Here is a 27,779-nt window from a genome sequence, read left to right as displayed (position 1 = left end):
TGTCTTATTTTCTTGAAGGTCTCCTCAATCACCAACCCCCTCCCTCATCCGTGCCCTTCTGTGGATCCATTGTACTGAAGAGGAGCACTATGTACGAATGATATCTAAAGAGAAAAAAATGCAACTGTTACGGAAGACATGAAAGTAGCAAGCCCAGCCTGGATAGAGATCATTAGTGGAGGATCCAGTGGTCTCCAGCAGAGACTTGCCTCTCAAGAGTAGACTTCAAAGACGCTGGTATAGAGAGAGAAATAATTTAGAGTGTAAAGAAAATGCTGGAACTGATTGGTTGGGATTGATCCTATGCAGCATAGGTGGCTCCCCAATATTAGTTATTAAAAGATGCCAGTAATATTTTAAAGTGTCTTTATAAATTGCTCTGTAGAGTCTGATACATACTAAGCCAGTTACACAAAGCATACACAGTTGTGCCTATAAAACGTGTAAGCTCATGTAAATGTTTTAAATACATTCTGGTAGCTTTCAAAAAAATAATCAGAATATCATTTAATATGTCTATTATATCATAAAAGATAAAAAAAAATATAGGCAAAAGCAATAGCAACTGGATAGCCGAAACATGCAAATTATTAATATTTTAAATGTATAAATCGGTTTAAAAGTCAAGTAATTATCTAAAATCTACCTTTCTCTTAACTAGAGGCATTTAAAACACCAATAGCGACATAAAGCACTTGTACTTTATGTGACCTAGACTTATCTTACCACATTTTAGTACAGATTAACTTCCATGTGACCAAATAAATGTTTTCTGAGGGAGCTTTGAAAGCATATCCTTGGCAACCAATTGTTTTTGTATGCCGGTGAAAGCGCATTCGACGCAGATTCAAACCAAGGCAAGCAAAAAGGGGCTCTGAAAAGTTATTTTTTGTGACCAATGGTGTGTTAAAGTTAGCTCAACTCCCATCACCCCAAAGTGACTCATAGCCTCAGCAGTTTTGTGCACTTAGTATCTATTATTCATCCTAAACCACAAGGCTGTATCAGCCACGTGAAGCTGATGATCATCGCCATGTGCATTTTTGACAGCTGGTCACACGTTTCTTCTCACAGCTCAGAAATAGAAGGAACACAGCTTTAACACGATGTTTAAATACTCATTTATCTTTCCAAAAGCCATTGCGGAAAACGCGTACTAAAGGCGCTACTGAATACTGCATGTACACAATAATATCCCAATAACAAGGTAATAAGGTTCTGAAGCTCTTGTTTGCTGTGAAGTTGATTTGACAAAGAAGCACAATGTTATTCATGCCGTCTTTGAGAATGTTAATCTAAGTCTGTAATAATTTATGAGAAGCCTGCGTTTTCATTGTGCTTAGAGGTCAGGCTTACAGTCATACAAAATGCCTCTGCAGCACTTTCGAAGCTAAAACTTAGGAAGTTAAAGTCCTTTGGTTTTCTTGCTTTCTAAGCTTAGTGGAATACAACACAAGTTTCTCTCACAGTATATGGAGTGCATCACAGTTACACTGATGTGCAGCACTGCTGGAGGCGTTGTCCTCTGGAAGCATCTGGGATCAAATCTTGGCAAGCCCTTTAGATGCTTCTCGAGATAATGCAAACTGTCAGCATATTAGGAATTCAACATAACAGACATTTCATAGCCAGGAATACACGGCGACTTCCTGAGAATCTGTGTTAAATTAGAAAAGCATGAAAGACCTTTCGAAATGCATGTGATATGAAGACACGGGGTTCAAAGGTTGTTTCAAGTACAATGCTTAAGATTTAGAATAAAATTACTACACTTGACTACACGTGTAGCAAACAATGAGCAACATTCTTAACCATCCTAAGATGGATATTAATAATATTCTCTAATGGAGACGGATGTCCTGTCAGGAGAAACGAGGGAATGCCGAGCTCTCGTCTGCCACACCGTATCACATGGATGTAAACAGAAGTGGATTGGAAAGCATGGGTGTCCTTAATTAATCTACTCAAAACTGTTGTACTAAACATTTTGAGATCAACGGATAAAAAAAAAAAATGGATAACTTCACTTGTGCATATGGCTGCAATGTGAAATATGTCTTAGTCTGTTATAAAAATCTGTCGGTCCATGGAGTATTAGAGCACATAATTCTCACAAGATAAATCTGGCAACCAACCTCTGAAGACCATATTTATCACAAGACTCTGGATAGCAGAGTTTGCAGCTGCAACATCAATGTTACACAATAGTGTCAGATCACAAAAAAAAAAATTGTGTATAACAACCTGATTCAAGTTTTACCTTAAACTTCAAAACATTAAACGTTCCGTTATGAAAAACGGAAGGCAAGAAAATTCTCACATTTGACAAACTTTTTTACCTTTCAACAAGAATTTAAATGATATATCCATGTTCAGAGTTGCTGGTTTCCCATTTGATTCTCATTCAGAGTCAATGGATCAATCAAGTGCTGATCAGTAGTTCTACCATTAAATATTTGGGGAGCTTGGACTCTGCTAAAGCAAGTAGGATACTGACAGAAACTCACAACTCCATGTAAGCCAGGAGTTTGTTCAGATGCTTTACAATTCTTGCAAGCAATGTGCAATTAGGAATATAGAGGTGGTTGTTTTATTGCCAAAAGCTAATAAGCAGCGTAATGGCTGTTAGTAATATTTTCCTGCGTGTACATGGCACTGAGGCTTTAGCTCAACTCAATACTCTCATTGTAATACCTACAATCAGCGGCTTAGCAGTATAAAATAAGTTTCCTTTTGGAAAGGATTTCCAGCTCTGTGGTTGTGGTCTAACTTCTGTAATTAATATTTCCACAACACGCCTCCTCTCCTACTCGCTGACTGTTTAAATGGATTGTTTGAAAAGCCAACACTGGGATACCAGTGATCTAACAAAAATCCAGCCGTGGTTGTGAAGTTACAATTCAAACCACTGTAGTGCAAAAGGTAGTAGTAAGTTTACATTTCAGTGAATGGTTGGCGTTAGTATGATCACACTGATCTCTGTATGTTATTCACTTGGCACTAAGCAAAAAACACTAGACTGCCTTCAGTATTTACTTTGCACCAATTTGCAAATGAATGAAGAGTTATGTGCAAGTGGGATGGAAATGAATAATTCAAAAAGAGCACTTATGAGGGTTAGATTATGCGCATCTCGAGAAATCAACTTTGCTTGGTAGTACATTTCTGTACACGCATGAAGAACAAAGTCATGGATTGTACCAAAAGCCAACAAATTACCATAAAACTGTGCAGGGATTCTTTCATGAGCAGAGTTGTTGGACTGCTTCATGCTGGTCTAACATTTGAGATCTTTGAGATGCAAAGTTAACAACTGTTGACGCAAGCCAGAGGGGAGAAATATTAAGTGCAACTTTACAACAAAAATAAGGGGGCAGAGAAAGAGTGAGGTCTCTGTGCAGGCATGTCATACATGCAAGCTTGCACTCAAGTTACCACTTCGAAGGAAACCCTGAGGCCAAGCTGCTGGATGCTCATAAAGATGGTCGTTTGATTTCCGTGGTTCTCCACTTTCATTGTTATGGAAAGGTTCTGTAAACACTGGAAGAATACCTTCCAAACACATGTAGGGAAACCTGCTCCTTTTTAAGCTTTTAGGCCATCCACAAATAGGTACTCACCATAACAAACCAAACAACCCCCCAAAATGTGCAGGATCTTTTAAATATTGAGATAACTCAAGAAATAATGGGAATTTTAACTAAAAACTACTGCGTGAAGAAACAAAACTCAAAGGGCACCCACCTTATTCCTTTTGGAGGTATGCTGAACAGACCTGTGGTGTTTAAATCCATCCACAATGACTTCTATGAACATTTAAAGATACATTTTTTCTTCTGTCACCTTTGAAACTGACTTAATTCCAAAGACAGATATGAACAGTGTTAGTTTTCAGTTATCATCGTGTTAGTTTATCATCATGTAACAGGGCAAAAAAGAAGCGCATAATTTGCATTGAAAACTAGCCCTGTGGTATTTAAATCAAGTTTCCCCTTCCTGATACCTTTCATCTCTAAATGTATGCCTGATGTGGTTTGGGCTTGTTTTATTGGATGTCATTCAGCATTTTTTGATACCCAAAAACTAGTTGATCCGTTTTTTCCCTCCTCATTAATACTTGCAACAACTTGACTGCATTTGCATGTGGGTCTGCAGCATGTATGTGCTTATAAGCTGTCGTGGCAATTGTGAATTTAAGTGTACTTCACAAACCCTGGATGTTCAAAGGTTCAGCTGCACTTCAAGTGATGCAACAACACATGACTGTTAGCCAACCTGTTACTGTAACTTCAGTCTTTATAAAAGTTATTTTCCGCTGTGTATTGTAACAGTTAAGATGTTATTGCTGGTATTATCTTTACAAGTGCTTCAATCACTTGCACAGTAGGCAGTGTCTTGGCTCGCAAGACATAGGAGCTGCTGACTAAGAAGCTGCACCACAACCAAATAGGGTGAGATATTTTTTTATGAGCCCATGTTTCTCCTGATAGCATGAACTACAAAAACACGTTGGCTAGTTGTAAATTAATAGTAATCACTATCTATCTATTTTCCCTCCATATATATGAAATCTGATGCGGCTAAAGACCTACACAGTGACAAGACAGGAAGTAACACTTTCAGCAGCAGTCTATGGCAGTGACGCTGCAACAAACGTGACATAAGGTCATTGGAGTACACAAATGAGCTGCCGCTTTTCAGTTGAGTCACCTGCATACGGTCTGTTTACTAAGGTGTAGTCTCATTACACCAACAAACAGCGCTGGATCAGTGATGTGCTGTGCTTCATGCAACAATGTACCGCACTCAAATCACACGCTTCTCATTTTCGAAACTGTCCAAATGACCACGGAGGTGCTCAAAAACCTGCAAGGTGTCAAGGCGGGCATCTTGCCCGCTCTGCACGTCTTGCATAATTTGTTCATGCTGGTGTATTCATACACTGGGCTCGAACGGCTGGACATGCATGTTAACCCAGCTGCGTGTCTCCCATCATTCAGGCACAGCACATGACTGTTTGCACCCCCAAAACAACCGAGGTGAGACTGAATTATTGGGCATCAACACTCCGCGCACAAAAAAGCCGCATCTTGCCCGGCTCGTCCGCTGGACCGCACCGCCAGCTTCAGTGCGGCAGCGTCTGTCACCACTGATAAACTTGTATGATTGAGTGATGCGATCATGCGTGGAGACGGCGCTAGGACCACGCGGGAGTTTGATCGGATATCGAGCCGATTTTTCCTTCTAATGATGCGGGCGGCGTGGTAAGCCGGGTCTCCTTACCTGTCTCCGTCTCGGTCATGATTTGCCCGCTTGCGCTCTAACATTGAAATTCCCATGTTTCACACACCGGTAATGCCCATCCATGTCTCACAATCCAGTCGCTTCTCCAAGGTCTGCCTGTCCACGGACCATGCGTGTTGTTTCCACACCGCTGAGAGGGGCGGAGCCCACGGCCCTTGGAGACGGAGTACAAGTGGATCATGAGAATGCCACTTATGTTTTCTCACAGCCAATCGGCTGTGCAGCTTCGAATCGGCGTCCAGTGACTTTGTCCACTAAATGTTTTGGTGTACAAAAAGAAAATAATAAGAACCGGAGACCATAAAAAAAGATCTCTGCGCATTTCTCCTTATTGCAGAATGCTTGCGCGTCTAGCGCCTGGAGGTCTTTCTGTGTAAGCAAATCTATGCGAGGTGATATGTGATGGAGACTGAACTCGGTTTAAGCAGTGTAAGCAACCATCAGTCATTATCACTGTCGAGATTTCATAGCTAAACTCTGCAAATTCGTGACCAGTTATAATAAGACAGGCGCCAAGGTATGAAACAAACTCCTTTAAAACAAATATCACAGGATCTGCGTGCGCCTTTCCAAAGGTTCCTGAAATTTCTGTTATGTTAAACCCCCTCATGCAGGACAATTTATTAACAAAATAACTTTGATCAACAGAAATACATCACATGATCAAATGGCAGTAACTCTTCAATATTCACTCCACATGATCCTACAAGGTGTGACCTTAGGAAACAGGGTGTACTCTACCCTCTACTGGCAGGAATGAAATATTCTTCACATGACAACCTTTTTTTCCATGTGAAGACTTAAATATCAACGTAGTACAAAGGCAGTCTACTAAAAACAAAATACCAAAAATGTTATATAATTTTCTTCCATACACAAAACTCTGATAAAGGAATATGCTCAAAAATACAGACATTGCCTTTGTTTGTACCTGCACCTACCAATTAAAGACTCAACCATAAACTCCACAACTTTTAGGTATACAAAAAAAATAACAAACAGCTACAAGCAATTACATTATTTACAGCAACAAATCTCTTGGTTGATGAACTTAAAGAAGTTGGTATCACATCACAAAATAGTGTATTCCTTTTCATTTTGGACGCTGGGAAAGGGATCTGGTGCAGTGACAATTTTAAACAGTTTTTTTGATGCACCACTCACAGATAACAGCAGTCTTTGTCACAGTGGTTCCACATAAACCCCGCTCCTTTCCATAGGTTCATTAGTCCTCTTGCATTTACCACCTCCCTCTGTGAAAAGGTGGACACCCAAATCCAGGCCTCGCATTTCGGAACTGCCTTCCTTCCCTGTCATTTATGCTCTCGGGTCCCATGGAAGGATGTCGATGGAAGGGGGGACCGCGAGGAGGGAACGGCATGGGCATTCTGAACCTGTCTGATGGAAACATGGGTCCTCCTGGAATCATTTGCGGGGGCATTTGTGGCATGCTTGGAGGTGAGAGGAAAGGAGGCATATGAGGATTTGTCATGCCGGGAGGCGGTTGCAGAGGTGGCATACCCGGGCTGTGTCCCTGCATGATAGCAGGGCTCGGCAGGGTCATTACTGGTGATGTGGGATGCCCCAGCTGGTTGGCAGTCATGACATCAACAGAAGCACCTTTCTTTCCTTTAGGATCTTCTGTGGATATCTCTGGAGATTTTATACTTCCTGTTGCAAAAGAGTTTAAGATAAGGTTGTATTGATTTTCAAACAGAAATGAAGTATAATTGCAGCAGGAAAAAAAAGAGAAAACATTTAAAGAAATGCAGCATAGATTTTTACTAAATTTAAACACAATCTACTTTGACTGCCACTGAATCTTAGGTTTAGATAACAGATTTTAAAATCCATAGCATTTAGCGAAGATTTCTCACCGGCTGCCAACTTTGTTGGATCAAACTCTGTGGGGATGAAAGGAACTCCTGCTGGAGGCATGGATGTAGGAGATAGCATAATAGGGCTTGGGAAGACAGGCGAACTTCCGATGAGTTCTGTCTGTTGAACTGGTGGTAACTGGAAGACAAAGAAATATAATGGTATCCTTAAAATTAGTGTAAATGAAAAAGATAATCTTTCTGATGTGACCTTAAAGATTTTTTTTAAATTCAATTCAATTTTACGTATATAGCGCCAAATCACAACAACAGTCACCACAAGGTACTTGCTGTTGTATGGTAAAGACTCTACAATAATAGAGAGAAAACCCAACAATCAAACGATTCCCTTTAAGCAAACACTTGGTAATAGCGTGAAGGAAACACTCCCTTTAACAGGAAGCAACATCTGATTCTGGTTCAGCATCTTCTGATTCCATAGCATAATGTTGCTCATTGATAACACCCACTGGTATTTTTTTGGTGTCACTTGGAAAAAAAAAGTTTTTAATTGGTATTTTATTTTACAGCATTCCTCAAAGTTTTCATTAATCCACAGAAAACTGAGTTCTCTGCTGCTAATCACACAATATCAAACTGAAATAAACATTAAAGCGGTTGCAAAAGGTTAAAAGGTTGGCATGTGGCAGATGCCCACAGATCAACAAGAGGCTAACACCTTCACCTTGGAAAGTAGATTGCACAGTAGATTTAAGCACTGTATTTGTTTATTTGCAATACAATTTTTGAAATTGCACCAATGTTTGGTCAGGTACCAGTAAAATATGACTTTTATGTCTTTAAATCTGCTAAAATTCATCCCAGTCTGATTTATGATCAAAGATATGAAAGGCATCAAAGTGTGCCATGTTGACATTTAGGCAATCATTTACAAGTCAGTAATCATTTTAAGAGGAATCAGTCTCATAAAACTTTACCAGAAACAGAATAAGTTGGTTATGTGACACTGATTACAAAGAAAAAGACCACCACTTCTATGTGAACGAACTGAACTTTAAAGGGCATGGCATTTAAAAAAGGTTTTAGTTAGGAAGTTCAGATTTTAGACAAATGTTTTACTTTCAGGTCATTTTTAACTGAACTGAACCACTAGGACCTCGGATACCTTTTCCATACATGACAGCAGCTCTATATATACAGGGAGTGCAGAATTATTAGGAAAGTTGTATTTTTGAGGAATAATTTTATTATTGAACAACAACCATGTTCTCAATGAACCCAAAAAACTCATTAATATCAAAGCTGAATGTTTTTGGAAGTAGTTTTTAGTTTGTTTTTAGTTTTAGCTATTTTAGGGGGATATCTGTGTGTGCAGGTGACTATTACTGTGCATAATTATTAGGCAACTTAACAAAAAACAAATATATACCCATTTCAATTATTTATTTTTACCAGTGACACCAATATAACATCTCCACATTCACAAATATACACTTCTGACATTCAAAAACAAAACAAAAACAAATCAGCGACCAATATAGCCACCTTTCTTTGCAAGGACACTCAAAAGCCTGCCATCCATGGATTCTGTCAGTGTTTTGATCTGTTCACCATCAACGTTGCGTGCAGCAGCAACCACAGCCTCCCAGACACTGTTCAGAGAGGTGTACTGTTTTCCCTCCTTGTAACTCTCACATTTGATGATGGACCACAGGTTCTCAATGGGGTTCAGATCAGGTGAACAAGGAGGCCATGTCATTAGTTTTTCTTCTTTTATACCCTTTCTTGCCAGCCACGCTGTGGAGTACTTGGACGCGTGTGATGGAGCATTGTCCTGCATGAAAATCATGTTTTTCTTGAAGGATGCAGACTTCTTCCTGTACCACTGCTTGAAGAAGGTGTCTTCCAGAAACTGGCAGTAGGACTGGGAGTTGAGCTTGACTCCATCCTCAACCCGAAAAGGCCGCACAAGCTCATCTTTGATGATACCAGCCCAAACCAGTACTCCACCTCCACCTTGCTGGCGTCTGAGTCGGACTGGAGCTCTCTGCCCTTTACCAATCCAGCCACGGGCCCATCCATCTGGCCCATCAAGACTCACTCTCATTTCATCAGTCCATAAAACCTTAGAAAAACCAGTCTTGAGATATTTCTTGGCCCAGTCTTGACGTTTCAGCTTGTGTGTCTTGTTCAGTGGTGGTCGTCTTTCAGCCTTTCTTACCTTGGCCATGTCCCTGAGTATTGCACACCTTGTGCTTTTGGGCACTCCAGTGATGTTGCAGCTCTGAAATATGGCCAAACTGGTGGCAAGTGGCATCTTGGCAGCTGCACGCTTGACTTTTCTCAGTTCATGGGCAGTTATTTTGCGCCTTGGTTTTTCCGCACGCTTCTTGCGACCCTGTTGACTATTTTGAATGAAACGCTTGATTGTTCGATGATCACGCTTCAGAAGCTTTGCAATTTTGAGACTGCTGCATCCCTCTGCAAGATATCTCACTATTTTTGACTTTTCTGAGCCTGTCAAGTCCTTTTTTTGACCCATTTTGCCAAAGGAAAGGACGTTGCCTAATAATTATGCACACCTGATATAGGGTGTTGATGTCATTAGACCACACCCCTTCTCATTACAGAGACGCACATCACCTAATATGCTTAATTGGTAGTAGGCTTTCGAGCCTATACAGCTTGGAGTAAGACAACATGCATGAAGAGGATGATGTGGACAAAATACCCATTTGCCTAATAATTCTGCACTCCCTGTATTTTTATAAAGTTTTTCCATTCACTTTCAGTATCCGAGGTTTGAAGTTGCATTTGTCTCTACATACCCAGCGAACAGTAAAACACACACCTCTGAACCGGCATAAACAAAAACGTCAGATATGACACTTTTGCCAGACTGAACAGTTTAATCATTTCACTTACTTTTAAGAGAATTGTATTACATTTTACTTTAAACATACTTTAAGAAGTTTATAGTGCAGTAAATAAAAATCAAATAAAGGTTGCATGGAGGATGTCTTCTTTGACAACACAATTATTATGTAGGAGTAATGGATAATAGTTACTGATTTGTGAATAATTGCAAATGAATAACTTGAGCTTATATTACAGTTTTATACTACAGTATATTTCTAACTAAATCGTCAGCTCATTCTTTTTCTCTAGACAATATTTTCTTAACCCAAATTTTGTGATATATTTTAACTTGAAAAAAAAAAGCAGATGTTGAATATAAAAATTAGATCAGAGGTCAAATGTAACATGATATTTGGATGCAAACTATAATGGGAGATTTAGAATCCCAAAATGTTGTCAGTGCAAACAAAGGCAGCAGAACTGTAAACACAGATCTAAAGATAAAAACCATTTTATGAAAGCTGACCTAATAAAAGCTTGACCTTATTTGACCTTGAAGAGAGGTCAGAGGTCAGAGTAACACGATATTTAAAAATCCCAAATATATTTTCCTTTATATTTATATGTTCACAACGTAAACAATGGCAGTTAGAAACAAAGCTTTATATAGCTCTATATAGCACTATTATCACTTTGGATCACTTTATTGAACTTGAAAGAGAGGTCAAAGGTCAATGTAACATGACATTTTAAATCTGTATAAGGTACTTTCTGTATTTTGATAATGTACAGCACACTTGTAAGAATCATAGTTTCTAGCTTGTCAGGTTATAAGGCTTTATTCAATGAATGACTTTATTTCTCTTTTTAAAAATTAAAGTAACAAAGTCCAGTTTGAATAAAAGCCGCACAACAATAGCTCAAATAGTTAGGGAAAAGATTAAACATTAAATATGTCCAGGTGTTTGACCTGAGAAAGGTTTTTTTTACCCCAGCACTTGTCTACTTAGTGAAGCATTGTAAATAGTGTTCATCACAAATAGGAAAAAACAAATCACAAAATAGGGTCAAATAAGTAACATAGAGCAACCCAAACAGACAAACACTGTACCTCTATGACACAGACCGAGAGCTTACTGTAGTATCATGGATATCCCTGAACTGCCTTTCTAATCATAGAACTTTTAATTGTATTCAGTCGCAGGAAAATATTTGTGAAGCCTTTGGTATTAACATGATTTCTGTATTGATTACACATGAAAAGGTCTGATGTTCTTCTTAATGGATGAACAACTAGAAGTTAAAATACACTTTTGTAAACTTCCAGTTTTGTGCATTTCTATTATGCTTCCTCTAAAGTCCTGTGAATGTTATGTGTGAGCTATGGTTTACATTTTCCATCATCTCTGCATAGTAATATAGGGCTGCCTTTCACTCTATGATAGCTGGGATACACTCCAGGTTCCCACAACCCCAAATCGGATAAGCAGAAGAAAATGGATGAATCCCCAAAGTTTCATCTTCCCCTTTCATTTTAAAATAAAAGAATACAAGTTTTATGAAATTTAAGTTCATATGCAATATCAGAAGTATACATTGCTACTAGCAACAAAATTAATCTTTCTAAAATAAAAATACTATAGAAAAAAGTTATATTACAATGTTTATCTATATAATTCATGAGAATTATTTATTTAATAACAAAAATTTAAAAAAAATTAACTAAATTACCATTTATTATTTTAGGTCTGACTACATTATTTAAAGTATAACAATACATAATAATAAGGAACATTTTCATGATGCTACGCTTGCTGTATGAATGCATCCTCAGGTAATTTAGTTTAGATACAGTATTGTACCGAGTATTAAGGCAGCCCTTATCTGTTTACTATTTGTTTCACACTTTACATTTTGTTGTTTTCACTGAATTCAGGGTGTTTGGGATAACAGACATGCTGAAAGTGAAGCTCTTGCCAATCAGATGTTTTTAAGATGATATTGCATGGTGGGTCAGAATCTGATGCTATTTTTCTGCCTTCATAATTTTATTAAATCTGACAAGATCACTGGCTGAAATTAAATGCCAAACCATGACAGAGCCTCCACAGTATGTTAGAGGTTGCTGTAGGCATTCACTGTTGCACCCATCTCCCAATATAATATAAACTAAAGATTTTACATTTGGATTCATTCATAAAACTGAGTTTCAGTTCAGTTCTTGTTTAATTTGGCATAGCTCACCCCTTTCTGCCCATTTCCCGTCCTTAAAAATGGCTTCTTGACAGCCATCCTTCGACTAAGACCACATAGGAGTCTTTGGTAAGCAGATGAATGAGTTGAAGGCCCAGATGCATCTCTTAGGTCTTTTGTCAGGTCTTTCCTGGATTGTTTTCCTGTTTCTTAAGGACATGACTTTCTGACACTGTTCATCTGCTGCAGATTTTAAAGCCTGCCTCTTCTTCTTACCTCTTCTTGTCCAGTTTCCTCAAAATATTTAAGAGCATATTGCATTATATCAATACATGCCAAATTTCTGGCTACAGGCTCTTTGGAATTGAGGTTGGTGGCGAAAAATACAATTTCATGCCTGTCAGACTGCGTCACCATTGGCATTTTCCATTGATTCAATTACAGAAATGGGAATAATTTTCATTGAATATGACAAGATGCAAGTAACACAGTCTCTAAATATACAATTTCAAGTTGGTTCTGTTATATGTACACAACACTGGATCGTTCACTGAGTTCCGTGTCTTTTTTATGCTTTAATGATTCTTGAATCAGTGTTAGGTGACAGATTTAAAAAAAGAAAGTCCTGTGAAAATGGTCAGGTACAAGGACTGGACTGAAAATGAGCAAAAAAGCAGAAGGTTGTCAAAAGCAAAACTTTGAAAGACCTCAAGCCTGGAGAACTAGACCTGGACTTTTGCACAGTACTATATATATATATCTTAAGAATAAGATAAAAATCAATAGACATCCTATTTTTTTTAGTTTTCAACTACAGGAAAGAATTTCAATAATTCTCAATAATTCCATCTGCAAACCTAAATTCATGCAAGTTATGCTTGTGACCCCTTGAATGCACGATAATCACTGATCAGTAAATCAGTGAACACATGAGGTTAAAAGGCTAGCAAATGCTGCAGATTGATCACTATTTGTTTCGGCCCAGACATTCTCTCCTTGGTGCCACGGAAACTGGAGAACAAATCTTGGTGCTTGTATAGAATACAATATGCTGCTCACCCTTCTTTGCGACTTCCTAATATCAGGACAACTAATACACACAAACCAGAAATATTTGGATTCATGTGTTAAAAGTTAAGTTGTAACCTCTGATGTGCACTCGTTAAAACAATCTTCTTTAGATGTAAATCTTAAATATGTCATGAATGTCGTCAGTAACTCACAGGAGTTGCCAATTAATCATTCGTCACATATTTAATGATTTTCATAATGCCACCACTATGAATTACATTTGGAGACAACTACACATGCACGTGTCTTTTTTAAAATTTAGATATATTATTAAAAGATATGTGGCCACCATATCACCGTATCCCTGTTTTAAAGTCTTAATGTTCATAAATTCATGAGGGTATCTGTAGCCAGAAGTCACAGAAGAGGTTAGCAAGGTGGATCCATGTATCGTGCACACACTCTGATTAGTACCAAACAGAAAATACTACAATTTCAATAACAAAGACTGAAGCACAAACAGGTTGCTGTCCATCTGGCTAAACAGCCAGCAGTAATATTTGTCAGATAGCATACATGGTTGAGAACTCTGTGATTCAATTGAGAAGAGATTAAGCTTGGCAGATAGCTGCTAGCCACAGCTACACAAGTATAAACAGATAACTAATAAAAATAATGCCATCTGTACAGTTTTATGTAGGTGTAGTTTAGCTACCAGGACGGACCAGTACCTTACTGTAAACTTATTTTTAAAGTTGGCCATTTAAACATGAAAGTCTATGGGGACTGACTCACTGCTTGAACCAACCTCAAGTGGCCACTTGAGGAAATGCAGTTCTAACCACTTTCATATTAACTGCACGTTGCAGCACCCACAGTTTCCACATGTCGGTTGTATGATGTACATTGACAACAAAAAGCATGCAAAGCATTTGGAATATTGTAATATCTCCATTGATTACTCATGAAATGTGATCTGATCTTGAGCCTAATCACAATTATTGAAAAAGAATCTGACTAAACTAATAACTAAAAGTAACAGTAAATTAGTAACCACAGTTGTACTTCTCATATCTTTACTGAGCATACTAAATAATAATTCAAATTGCAGGCTGAAAAAAATTATTTCAATACCTATGCTGCCAACTTCTCCAAAAGACACTTAAAATGGGAGAAGTGTAGGTTGTAGTCCCTCCCTATAAATAAAGGCACAGTGGGTGGCCTGCAAAAATCTCACCAAGAGCAGCATTCACACTTTCCAGATAATGATATATAACAGATGACGGTAGGTATTAATAATATTTTTCTGTAGGTAGCTGAGAAGAATTTCCAGCTTTCTGGATACAGGTTTAGAGGGGGGGGGGAAGCCCACACATCTACTTCATAGCCTCATTTCAACTGCGAAACATGATGAATGGCATGGGGCTGCTGTGCTACAGGGCATGGATGCAGTGGGAGCCACTGAAACACACAGAAATACTGATGAACACTAAGTTTTGTAGATTGTAAGGAAACAAAAATTCTTCTTACCAATGTACACACTGTGTCTGATGGAGGCTGTGAGCCAAAATAATTCTGACTAAGTGAAGAGTTCACTTACGTTTTCCAAATCTGGACTAAGAGTGTTTAGGAAAAAAATAACTTTAAAAAAAAGAGCTTCTGTGTTGAGAGTTTGGATGTCAGATCACATTTTATAAATAATTTAATAAATAATTGAGTTTATATCCCAGTAATTCCAAATCATTCACAACTTTTTAACAATGTAAGCATTTATCTGAAGTCACAGCGTGTAGGAAATGTAACATTGTTCGCATACACCTTGTGGCCCGCCGATGAAGGACATACCCATTCTACATTCAGCCTAAACTACCATCACTTGATTTAAGATTAGCAGTTTTAATCTTAGGTAAAAAGCTGATTTGTTTCTTCAGGCAAGACAAAGGAATGCTGAAAAAAAGCTACATTTAATCTGGACAGCAGTCACCAGGGTTTAATACTTATAATTTTACTGAAAAGCCAAATTGAGACTCCACAGTGGTGTACATTTCTGTCTGCAATACTGCATAGTTTGATACTGCCATTGGAGGGAACCAAAGGGAGGATTTTTCCACACTGAAGTCTGAAGTTTAAATGGTCAAGGCACTGAAGGGGGCAAGAGTATAGTAAGTTTTTCCAACATTGCCACATCTACCTTTTCTTAAATTTTTACAAATAACTACCTGGGGCAGGAATGTATAATTTAACTCCCTGCTGCTGTGACCAATACACTATATGTTCAAAATTTTCTGTCACGTCTCTTAAATCTTTGAAATTAGTCCAATTGCCATAGTATAAAATCAAGCATGCAGCCATGCAGTTTGCCTTTACAAACATTTGTGAAAGAATGGGCCGTTTAAAAGAGTTTGTGGAACTCAAGCATGGTACTGTCATAGGGGCCCTTCCCAGATATTTCACCATCAACTGTAAGTGGTTTCACTGTAAAATGGAAACATTTATGAACCACAGCAATTAAGCCACAAAATTCAGATGGGGTTACCATGGGTTTGAGCCGCATAGTGTGTAAAAATCACCAACAGTTGACTTGTTGCTGACTCAATGACTCCAATTTTAAACCTCACGTGGCATGAATATCAGTACTAACACTGTGTGCTGGGAGTTTCGAGTTATGGTGTTCCAGCTCCAATAGTTGTAATATTCAGGTGGCCCAGCACGTTTGTCTAGAAAGTATGTGTTAGCCTTCCGGACACAGCTATCAGCCTTTGGCAGATGATGAAATTTACTGATAAGAGCTGATCAAATTAATCTATTAAGTCATGTGAATTCTGCACTAGCCAAACGTAAAAAAAACTTTTTTAAAATGTCTAGTTTCATTTCCCCCTCAAGATTTCTTTCATTTCAGTACAATATATACAAAGAAAAAAAGTGTATTGTTGAAAAGACCCCCCCCCCCAAAAAAAACAAAACATATGGCTATTGGCATGGAAAAAACAGACTTGATAAGTTATAACTGGGTAGCAACATAATGGTCTGCTCTTACCCTGGTGTTTCACTCCATCAGCAGAGTATAACAACTGCTTCATGTTTCCTGCAGGCTATTCCCACAGAGGAAGCCCCATGAGGCACGGAGCCAGGCATAAGCTGTTTGATCAAGCTCTGATCCTTGATGAGTGTCAACTCAATGCTTTCAATCAAAATAATTCATTTGGTCTTTGCCTATTGTGCTACTTAGAAGACTTGTGAAAAGACAGTAGCGAGATAACCTACAATAAACGGAACTTAAGAACCGACAATTTAGGATTCTTCTCTTTTTTAAGGACAAATATTCAAAGAGCCATTTTATTATGATGAAAATTTCCATCATCTTCCAACAATCCCATGGCATCATCAGGGTGCGAAGCACATCCAAAAATAATTGTTATGACCCTTACCTTTGTGGAGACTCATGTGAGCCTGATGTTCTTCAAACATGGATCTAGATCATTCTTGTATTACTCGATGTAACCGAAGAATCCCCTCTTTTCTTGAAATTTCACCTCATTTCAATATGACTGAAACAACACTGCATATATTTTTCATAACACAAGTTAATGAATGCTGAACTAGCAGAACCTGAAATGCATGCCTCTAAATACTGTGCATTTTAATCAGTTTAATATTTTAGAATGGAAATGAACTTTGAACACACATAGTTGGATCCCTAAAAAGAGATATATGAAATTTTAAAAGACCTGTTTTTTTAACAAACAAAAAACATGTTTAATACTAAATAAATAAAATTAAATAAATACATGTACATTCAGCTACTTTCTTTTTTCCTCAAGAATTTGTGAAATCAGATGAAACCCCAAGTTTAATGTGGGACACATTTCACGCAGGTTGCCCTTCCTGACACAACCCTATTACTCTATTTTTTGGAGCTTGGGCCCAACCCAAGAAGTACACTAGCTTGTTATCCCCTGAGGCTAGGTTTTGGTCTCCTCCCTTCACGTGTAAGGTTAATGTGTTAACTACTACACAAAACACCCCCCACCCCAGATAACATATCCTTAATGGTCATGGCAAGTTGTAGAAAAAGGTTACTCAGAAAAATGAAAACAATACCATATAGAAGTTTAAGGTAATTTACATAAAAATGCTGTTCACTTTGTGCTGTTAAAATGTTTTTGTTGCCCGTGGATTGCCACACTATAACAGAAGTTAAACTGTGTCAACAGCCTGGATGACCTATGAGTTAACTGATTGTTTCTTGTTACTTTAGGTATTTTCATCATTTTGATGCGTCTTTACCAGAGTAAGAACAGTTTTGGTCTTTATAGTTTTTGCCTTTTCCAAATGTAATAAAAGAAACATCTTTTATAATGTCTGTGAAACATTGCGTAAGAATGTCTGTTTTTTAAATATTCTATGGTTATTTGTCAATAGTGAATAATGCATTATGAGAGCTATAACTGATGATTAAAAATAAGTAGTAATTAATCAACATGTTTATGTGAGTTGGTTTGAATTTTTTGGGCTTCTATTGAGACACTCTGCTTAAAACAATAGTAATATTTGCCATTAAGCAGAGCAGAGGACTTTAACCTTTAAAAGAAAAAAACAGAACATTCACAGGGTGTTATGATGCAAAATATTTCTTCTACTTCTACAGATTTTTTTCCCCAACAAAGCTCGGTCCATCAAACTTCTGTGAAGTGACAAAAGTGTAAAGGCTGAAAATGACACAAGCCACGAGCTCCAAGGCTTGTTTCCTCATTAATAAGATGCAGAAGCTGGAATGATTTGCTGACAAGCCAACCACACTGTGTTGAGCATGTCAATCTTTGATTCAATTGCATGTTTGGTGCATACATTTTCTACCTGGCACTGTTTAGCTCTGTGTCCTCCTTTCCAATGTCTCTTCCTCGACCACTTCTCTCCTGCTGCTGCTGCTCTTGATGTTGGCTGACATCAAAACTCCACAGAGTCAGTCAACACTTACTGCTTCATGTTATTTGACATCATTTGACGCTCATACCTCCCAGGTGACATGATGTACAGACGGAAGAGCCAGTAAACGTAGCTGGGATGTGCCGATCCAAGGAGAAAACTGTAAAACTGCAGCTTCTCTGGACAGCTGAAGTCTATCAGTGTATGAAAAAAAGATTGCCGGTGCATCCTGTGATGTACTCATGTCAAGACAATGTCAAGACATCAATGCTGAGAGGTATTACATACATAGGAAACAATCGGTATTTTGTATAAGTTTCTAGTATTTTGTCAGTATTTTTTCCTCAGATACTCAGTTATTTTAGTCGGATGATGTTACGGAATGCAGTTTCTTTTTTAACAGAAGTTTTTTTCTGAAAAGGTTTCTTCAGTTTGTACTCAGTATTCAAAACATGTGGTTTGTATACTCCTGCAATAATCACAACTTCTTCTGACTTTCCCAAGCAGAGCACAGAGGAAGACCAAACATTTATATAAAGAGGTTAACTCCAAAAGACAAAATCACTTCAGGTCTACATGACTCACATGGTTGCCATGTATATCATCCAAAGTGAAACTTTCCCAAAAGCCATTCAAACAGACTTTGGATGGACATTATTTCGACGTGCAGGATTATTGCCACAGAACTTCAAAGAAATAATAAGTTGGTAAAATATTTTTGTATGATCTTACAGTTCAGGCAGAGGGAAGATGTCATTAGCGAAACAAGTAGTCAACAACATGAGTATTTTTGCTGCAGTATTCTGCAGATGCTGCAGGATTAGTAATGACAGCATTTAAAGATCACATACATAAACTAATCCCCCAACTAGTGCGGTGGGTATAACTTCTCAAGGCTAGTGACCACAACTATTTTAAACAACACTAGCAGCAAATCATTTGTTTAATGAAGAAGTCCAGAAAAAGACTCATGTGGTTTATAAGCATTCACTTCATCTCAGTGTGAAATTTTGTTCTTTTCTGTTTCAACATTTATGTGTTTACTGTGCTCATCTCATGTGCCTGTTCACATCAGAAACGCATCAAGTGGAGGTGAAGAAAAACTGGTTAAAAGACCTGACTGGTCAGTTTTCGAGACCGCTCTCTCTAATTGAACAAAAACAAAGTACGGACCAGAGTGTGGGCCGGCGTTTTCTATTGGAGATGCAGCAAGAAAGTGAGAGGCTACATGCAAATGGATGAGGGAAAAGCAGGGTCAAATTTGTATAGTCACAAATTTGCATACATTGAATGTAACAAAGGTATAGTTGTAAAGCATTTAAGTGACTTTAAGGCATGTTTGGATTATTTTTTATTATCGCCTTGAGAAGGATTAAATGGTGATACCTGTAGGTATCACGGTCTGTCAAAACGACCAACATGGTCTGTCAAGTTCCTTCACTGACTGAAATTTTTCTCTGCATCCATTTTATATCCTTTGGCATAATGTGGTTCAGCGTGCAAACTACTGCAATGACTACTTGCAAGACAGCTTGACATCTGGCCATCAAGCAAATAGCCTTTATTAATATAATCTGGTGGTGAGGACAGTCAGTCATCATTCAGCATCAGTCAGAGGATGGCATAAAAACAGTTGTTTCAGTAGGAAATGGGCAAAGACAACACTATCAAAACAGATAGTTTCATACAAGAAACCTGTGATTAATTCATACCTACCCACCTAACCAGACTAAGAGAAATGGTTTTATTGTTGGTAGGCATTAAGGAGTTTTTCCCTTTCATAATTGATCCATGTTCCAAGTCCAGCAGAGATTTAGTTGGAGTTATATGTGACCCTCAAACCTGCTGTATTATTAAAATAAGTTCAGCTGCTCCTCAAAGATAAATTCTTAGAGGTTAATGTTATTTGACTGTATGTGGGGTGAGACTAACTCCGTTAAGATCAAGATCTTGAAGAATTGGGTAATAGCGTAAAAACAAAGAAATGAACAAACAAACAAAATCATGTTTCCAATACTCAAAAATTGGCCAGTTTGCTACAGTTGCTGTCGGCTTACCTTGTCTCCCACTTTGATATTCCTCTTCCCACTTGGACTTTAAGTCCCACCAGCAGCCAACAGTCACGCATAGTCAATTCGAACTTTTCTTCCAAGTGAGGTGCTAGAAAGCCTATTTTAGCTTGTAGCTTTAGGTTCTTAGAGTCAGGAGGACTTAAATGTTACTTTTAGGTTTATTAAAAAAAAATAATAAAAAATCGTGATTAAACGTGAGACTCACTCTTTTATATTATTGTCTATACTTTCATGAAAACTATTTACTTTTTTTTTTTTTACTTGGTTATATGTTAAAATTCACACCCACTCCAACCCATATTTTTCATATATTTTTGTAATTCAAGCACTGATCAATGATTAACTCGTGATTTTTGTAATAAGTAAAAGTTACACAATTACTAATAAATTTGCCCAGCACACATTCTGAAAAGCACAGCTTGAATACTGAAACAGAGAAAGGATAACAGGAATATTTCCCTCTACACACACCACAATAATTAAAAGATTGTATGATTCCCATTTTATTGGAATAAGTTATATGATACAGTACAAGATTATTGAGTTAAGGTGCAAGCATATTTCAAGACAGAAAGAAGAATTTAAGATAAGCACTGCTGAATGTAAGGCCTACCAGTAGAGGAGCCTATCTGAATTGTGGACATGCAGATTTTTTGGATGCAGAGAGTAAATAGTCTGAAATTCATTTAAAACAGAAATACGAGAATTTCTTTAGTAAGACTGCCAAAGGTCAGTATTATGATCTCTACTGATTATGCCTCAAACTATTCCCCTTCCCATGAAAGTTTAACATGTATTCTTTGACTATACAAGATTATAATATATTCCTACCCTGACAACATGCTGGTACCTACAGCTGCCCTTTCCCTATGTGTAGGATACCTAGTGAAAAATGGTAAAAGCATTCTCACTAACTGTAGTGATCAGTCTGGTTTAGGCAAAGACTACCTGAGCAGAACATGCAGGAGGTGGGTCATCCACAGGTTACTTATGAATTTAAACTATATAGAATAGACCTTGCTATATTCTCACATGGTCACAATAGGGTCTTATATTAAGAACGTAACACATAAAAGAGCGTTTGGTCTGATTTGACCACGTTGGATCTGTTCATTCTCACACAGCTACAGGAAGTAATGCCTATAAAAGCTCAAATACATCCTCTGTGTGCGACAATGGCTTTAGATTAGTCCGTTTTAACAAACACTTACAGTTGCAGGGGTAAACAAACAGAACAGCTCCCCTTTTAACTGCAATATGGATCAATGTGTTGGCTTTCAGGGGAATTATTCACAAACATGGAAAACTAATATGTATAATTATGTCTGCGAAGGTTCTCAGTCATCCTGAACATTGTAGTCCTTTGACAATATGTATAATTAGTTTTCATGAGTGCATGTTAACCTGCAATAACTGTGTTTTTGTCCTGTCCTATTTAGACAGGAAAGAGATCCTTTATTGAGACCACCATGTTTTGCAAAAGCCTACAATTAAACAAAGGATAGATGTGTATAAATGATAAAATGCATTCAGAAGCATGAAGGTGAGTAGTTTGTATTTAAGTGGTTTGTATTTACAAATTTAACCTAAGAAGCTTAATTCTGTCTGATCAACACATGTGTAACACAACCACAGTGACAATGACGCAGTTATCAAAGATATAACTTCTGTCTCACCCACAGACTGCAGAGAACAAATGTTATTTTAAAGTTTTTCTAGAGCCAAAAACAAACTTATATTACTTATCAGAAAACCTGCTCAACAATAATGAACATATACATAAGTGATCTTTTTGACTCCTCCCTTCCATACTGGTATGTTTTATACAGCCACAGCGCACATGTTAAACTAATATGACTAGTGCAAGCTAAAATAAAGTCCCTATGCAGAAAAACCGCTGCATTCTTGTAAACTTTACTGTGGGCTGAAGGTAGCTGGCCCTGCTCTCTCTCAGCAGAGAAACCAAGTGGTTCCCAGTGAAATGATTTTGGCAAAGGTAATAATATGGTAAAGGTAATAATCACTAAAAATGCTATTATAACAGTTTTCTCCCTGCATTTATGTTTTTAAATTATATGCCACCAAATGAATAGATCTGTTATGTGTGCCAGTTGTAACTTATTTTGTAGAATTATCAAATTGTATTTTTATGGGTATGGCTTTGACGTTCCCAAAAAAAGGCCAGTTTGGAGACTAAAGCAGCGGTCCCCAACCTTTTTTGTGCCATGGACCTGTTTATGTCCGACAATATTTTCACGTAAGGTGTCGGGGATAAAGACAACAAAATAAAACCAGTACCAGTATAAAAAAAACAATACAAAACAGGATTTATTCATAACACACGTGAAAAGACCCAGGGAAACCGAGTTAACGATAAAAAAAAAAAAAAAGATAAAAACCGATAAAAACCATAAATTTCACACCCGCGCCTCAACTCCCACGGCCCAGTACCTAACGACTCACGGACCGGTACCAGTTCATGGCCCGGGGGTTGGGGACCGCTGTTCTAAAGTATCTATGGATAACTTGACAAAAAACGTTTTGCATAAGAATCAAAATGGTAACTAAAGCTTACAGAGGCCTGAAGCATAACTCAAGCATAAACACATTACACTGCTTTTTCACCTTCATGAAACAAAACTGTGCATATAAAAAAAAGAGTAAAAACCATGGTAACTGTAGGATGCAGATGCCTGAAGCATAAACACATGATAATGTTTATTCCCTTCTCGAAGCTCAACTTTGTGCATGCAGATTTAAAACAAGGGCTAAAGTGTAAGCTTACTACAAATTTCTTTTAAACACAACTAACAAGTTGCATTTACATTTATTTCCTTTACAGGTTATTGGCAAAATGTATGCCAGAGTAGCAGTCTCACCACTGAGAACAAAGCTGATAAGCACTTTTTCCCTGGTATTTGTGCATGGTACCATCTGACCTTCAGCCCACCAGTTGTGATTTTACCAGAAATAAGCACAAGTCTGTGATGTACTCCAGCATGTTTATGTTGTACATATTTTGCTTTCACTGTCTATTTCCTCACCATTTACATTCCTGAAGTGCTCAAAAACTGCACTTTACATTCTGCACATAGACACAATCACCACTGGAAGGTAATTATCTTGTGTTGTGTATTGTTATTGTATATTTGCTACACCACAACACTACAGTAAACCTGAAGGACACAGCCAGTGTTTTCTAAACCAGTTTTCAATGCCAGCTGGTTCTTGGTCTCCCTTGTGCTGCCAAACGATCAAACAACCGAAATTGTCCTCAATCTGGTCATTTAAGAAAAACATCTCATACATTTTTAATCACACCCCTAAAGATCTTTAAGTGCTCCTTAAAAAAGTATGTTTTGACCTACACACAATGTAGCAATGCACAGCAACATACTAATTCTTAGTTTTTTCTCTCATCTTTTTGATATTTTAACAAATGTTTTCATTTCATATTTTTTCCATTTCCTCCTTCCTCTTACACCTGTGTGCAGTAGCAGGGGCAGCGATGATGTCTGCATTCTCCCAACATCAGCTGGTTGCATTACACAACTCCACCCAGCCAGCTGTATCCCATTCTCATGGTGAAAGTCATTATAAATGCTTTAACACACTGAGCAGAACTTAGAAATGAAAGAAATGTGAAACATGTTTCTTTAATATTCTGCCTTCTCTTAAATAATTTATTAAATCTTCAACGCAGTGATGTGACTTTTTAAAAGACGACAAAGAGGATGATTCAGATAGGCTCCACTACTCATTGTTCAACAAAAATTTATTAGCTTTACAGCTTTCACAAGAAAGATTGTTAAGTCTTTCTTTAAGACCATTAAACCCATAAAAAGAACACTTGTAGTATTAAAAGGTGTTTAAGGACTGCAATTAGCATTACCTGAACATGAGCAGAGACGATTCCATCTGGTACACTTTCCAACACTCCATTAACAGCTGCCTGATTGTTGATGTCTTTGGTAATATTCCACTCTGCAAACAAACAAAAAAAGTACAAAGTTTGTATATTCTTGCAGCAGGTGAATTTTGCTGAAACTCAAATAATGGCTAATTGTTTACCTGGATTTAGTGTTTCTACATCCAGCATACCACCTTCGCAATAGCTCTGCAACTCCTCAACTTTGACTTTATTCCAGGGGATGTAGGTAACTCCTCGCTCCACATCCCAGAACTTTTTGTGAGCAGGTTTTATACCTTTATTCAAGGCCCAAGCAATCTAGGGAAGAATGATGTTTGGTATAATAAAGTTATCAAATAACACTAACAACAAAAAAAAAAAAAACCTACTACAAAACTAATACACAAATGGAAATTAAAAACATTGCATACCTTAACTGGTTTCTGATTGACTTTGTATGACCCCCTACTGAGTTTGTTCAAGGCTGTGTAGGCATCTTGCCTGTGAACCATAACAATATAGGCACAACCCCTTGGAGGAATCATCTGGACACAAAAGGTGAAATGCATTAAGATCATTGAAGCTTGAGTAAATCAATAATGTTTATAAGCATCTCTGACATGAATTGTCCAAACTTACATTGATGGACTCAATCTGCCCAAACTCTTCCAAAAGAGACATTACATCAGACTGCTGGGTTTTCTTGTCTAACTGTCCAACCCAAAGTGTAGTACTGCAAACTATAAGCAAAAAGACAGAATAACTAATTACATTAAAGATCCAGGCTTTTAGATTTTTTTTTTAAGCAAGAGTTCACACTTAGCTCTAAAATGTATTGACTTATATAACTCATGACTCCTGAAGCCACAGATTTTGTAAAGATGAATTTATACAAAAGAAATTATTCTAAGAAAATTACAATACATACCCTAGTAAACCACTACTATAGACTACTACTATATAAAGAAGTTCATTAGGTGTTCTGATGTACAAGAAAATAATCCCCATTACAAAATACACTTCACCAAAATAAATGAATAAGTAAAAAAAATATCCCACTGAGCTCACATAAAATAATCAAAATGTCACCTTAAACTTTCACTTTGTCTGCAGTGAATATAAAGCTTTATGGAGTTTAAAGATACTGCACATTTGAATCTCTTAAATTAAATCGGCTTCTCTCTTCTGGTTTAGACAAGTTGATACAGTAGCTGCAAGTGAAACTGAGTAGTGATTCCTGGAGCTTTATGCACGCCATCATCTGTGACATTTAGTCGTGTTTATTGGTTTGAGTACATACCACTGAGCGTCTGACTCTTTATGCTGGAAAGACCTTTTTGTCTGCGCTCTCTGTCCTTCTCTCTTTCACTCCTATCCTGAGAATGAGATCTCCAGCGCTGTTCTCGGGAGAGGGAACGCCTTGACCTTCTTGAGCGAGATGAAGATCTTGATCTTCTTCTCCTTGGAGATCTGAAATACAAAAGAATAAAACCAGTGAACACTGTTTCAAAAATAATCCAATTCCCCAGGCGAAAACAACTCTTTTCAGATGGAAAGAAATGACAAGATGACCAGAGTGTTTTGGGACTTCACTGCTTGTAATTTGTGCTCAATAATGCATTGAGGTTATTAAATACTTTCCTGGTCCACTATAATATGAAAAATATTTACATTTATTTAGAATTTTGGTAACTGTAACACATGTTTAAAGGAGTAATACAGCAATGGCTTTCTGATTTTGGCAGGGATAGCCTAAAGTTAGTATTGACCTTGTTTCCTACACAAAAAGACTTTTCCATAGGCTTTCTCACCATCTCCAAAAATAACAGTCTATGGCTTTGGATGTAAAATACTGATGTTAGGCTATATAAACCACTGTCTCATGAATCATGACTCGTATACATGTAAAACAAGACAGATTTGGAGTATTCTATGGACTCTGACCCAAACACAATTATATTTTGACACAAGATGTAGCATTTTTTTCAAGGAATGAGAAAAACTATTCAGAGGTAGCCAAGAGAAAATTCTTTCTTCTACTTCACCCCAAATATTTTTGTCTAAACCTTGGCATTGACCGGAAAAATTAGGCAAATAAATTCACTGACTTTGAAATGAGGGCACCCGCAGCATAAAAACACAACCTTTCAGTTTTAGGGCTTTATTCTTGTGTCACTCTATGAACACTGAAATACACAACTCTCAAAAATCAATTTGCACAATTTTAACTGATGAGCAAAGTGGTTACCTGGAACTAGGGGTGGGCGGTATAAACGGTATATGGTAGAAACGATATAAATTTGGCCAACGGTAGAGATTTTGACCATACCGCATGTTGATGGTGGCATCAAGCTGCGCCTCTTTTGGTCGAAAGCATTGCAGCGGTTGCAAATTATGCCAGGCGACAGTAAAAGTGAAGAGGCGAATCAGTTTTGGAATATGGGGAAAGCCAAAAACTGCGCTACCTCCACTTCCATACCATTGATTCATTAATGCTGAATTCTCTTGCAGCTGCTCTATTCCCATGTTGTTGCAGTATATTAGAGACTAACCTCGTATTGTGGATGGATTATCTCAGTTGTTCTCCTAACTGAAGTTTGGTCCGTTTATAGCATCCTGCCATGTGATTGCATTTGTCCTTAGCCACCAGAAACCCTCATGTTAACTTTTATCGAGTGGAAAAAGGTTAGCTTCACTGTGCTAATGTCATGCTAACATAGTTGTTTTGCTAGCGATCACGTAGGACATCAGTATATACCAGCTAGTCCAACTTCAGTAACCCTACAGAAGCCATTGCTGTTTAGTTTTCTGTCTTCATATATGTTGGAAGTGATAGCAGAGCTGTACGTTTGAATTTTTTCAGAAATCTCTCGGTCAGAACATTGTATATCATGTTTAGGTGGAAACTAACTTCCTGATAACTTCTAACTCTGTTGAATTTAATAAATTCTGTTTTCATGGATGCCAGGATGTTAAACTTAATTGTTACACTTGGTAAAGCAGCAGCGCTGATCATTTTATTAAAGATGAAGAGTTTAGACAGCTTTTAACTCTCAGTGATGCTGCAGTGTTCGTTTGACTTTGGGACCTGAAGCAGACGGCGTTTTGGACCCAGATTACTCCGCGAGGCTCCTGACTATGGCAGCCGTAATGCTCCGACAATCCATCAAGCAGTGCGACTTCGTAGCTTACCAAAGTCGTACGAAAACATTTTTGACAGATTTCTGCGTGTAAAATACGTTATACAGAAGAAAAGAATATATCGAGATATATATCGTTACCGCACATGCTTCAAATTATACCGCGATATGGATTTTAGGCCATATCGCCCAAACCTACCTGGAACCAGATCTGGATCTTCTCCCATGGCCTCTGTGCCTGCCTTCCCGCCTCATAGATAAATCTTCTCTTGAACTTCCCTTTAGGAGAATGACAACAAGACAGGTTTTTTGTTTATTTTCCACAGTTCATAGCATAGGCCAAAATAGAAATGTTCCTACCACTAACTATGACAAAGTACGTGTGAAACAAAAAGTTTACGTTCAAGACAAATGCTTACCTGGGATCGAGAGTAAACCTCATTTGTGGACTGATATCCATCTGGAATCATATGATGCTCAGTTTGACTCATTCCACCACTGTGCTGGATCGACAAAGAGACAGCCC

General features: G+C 37.8%; 1 protein-coding gene across 1 annotated transcript in view; it reads right to left on the bottom strand.

Moving 5' to 3' along the window:
- Window positions 1-5,911: 5,911 nt before the first annotated feature.
- The window catches only part of LOC146619223 (SR-related and CTD-associated factor 4-like), a 28,320-nt gene continuing 6,452 nt past the window's right edge, over window positions 5,912-27,779 (bottom strand). Inside the window, exons 10-18 of the mRNA XM_085370382.1 lie at window positions 27,673-27,756; window positions 27,453-27,532; window positions 25,414-25,583; window positions 24,753-24,853; window positions 24,545-24,658; window positions 24,275-24,431; window positions 24,096-24,187; window positions 7,182-7,320; window positions 5,912-6,975 (exon numbers count right to left, since the gene is read on the bottom strand). Coding sequence (XP_085226508.1) covers window positions 6,545-6,975; window positions 7,182-7,320; window positions 24,096-24,187; window positions 24,275-24,431; window positions 24,545-24,658; window positions 24,753-24,853; window positions 25,414-25,583; window positions 27,453-27,532; window positions 27,673-27,756 — 1,368 coding nt within the window. The 3' untranslated portion in view covers window positions 5,912-6,544. The remainder of the gene's footprint in view (window positions 6,976-7,181; window positions 7,321-24,095; window positions 24,188-24,274; window positions 24,432-24,544; window positions 24,659-24,752; window positions 24,854-25,413; window positions 25,584-27,452; window positions 27,533-27,672; window positions 27,757-27,779) is intronic.

This window comes from Diplotaxodon limnothrissa, linkage group LG14, assembly GCF_057381915.1.
Source record: "Diplotaxodon limnothrissa isolate DT_005_m linkage group LG14, D_limnothrissa_male_GT1.1, whole genome shotgun sequence".
Taxonomy (NCBI): domain Eukaryota; kingdom Metazoa; phylum Chordata; class Actinopteri; order Cichliformes; family Cichlidae; genus Diplotaxodon; species Diplotaxodon limnothrissa.
The sequence above is the reverse complement of the archived record's forward strand: the minus strand, read 5'-3'. Positions and strand labels throughout refer to the sequence as shown.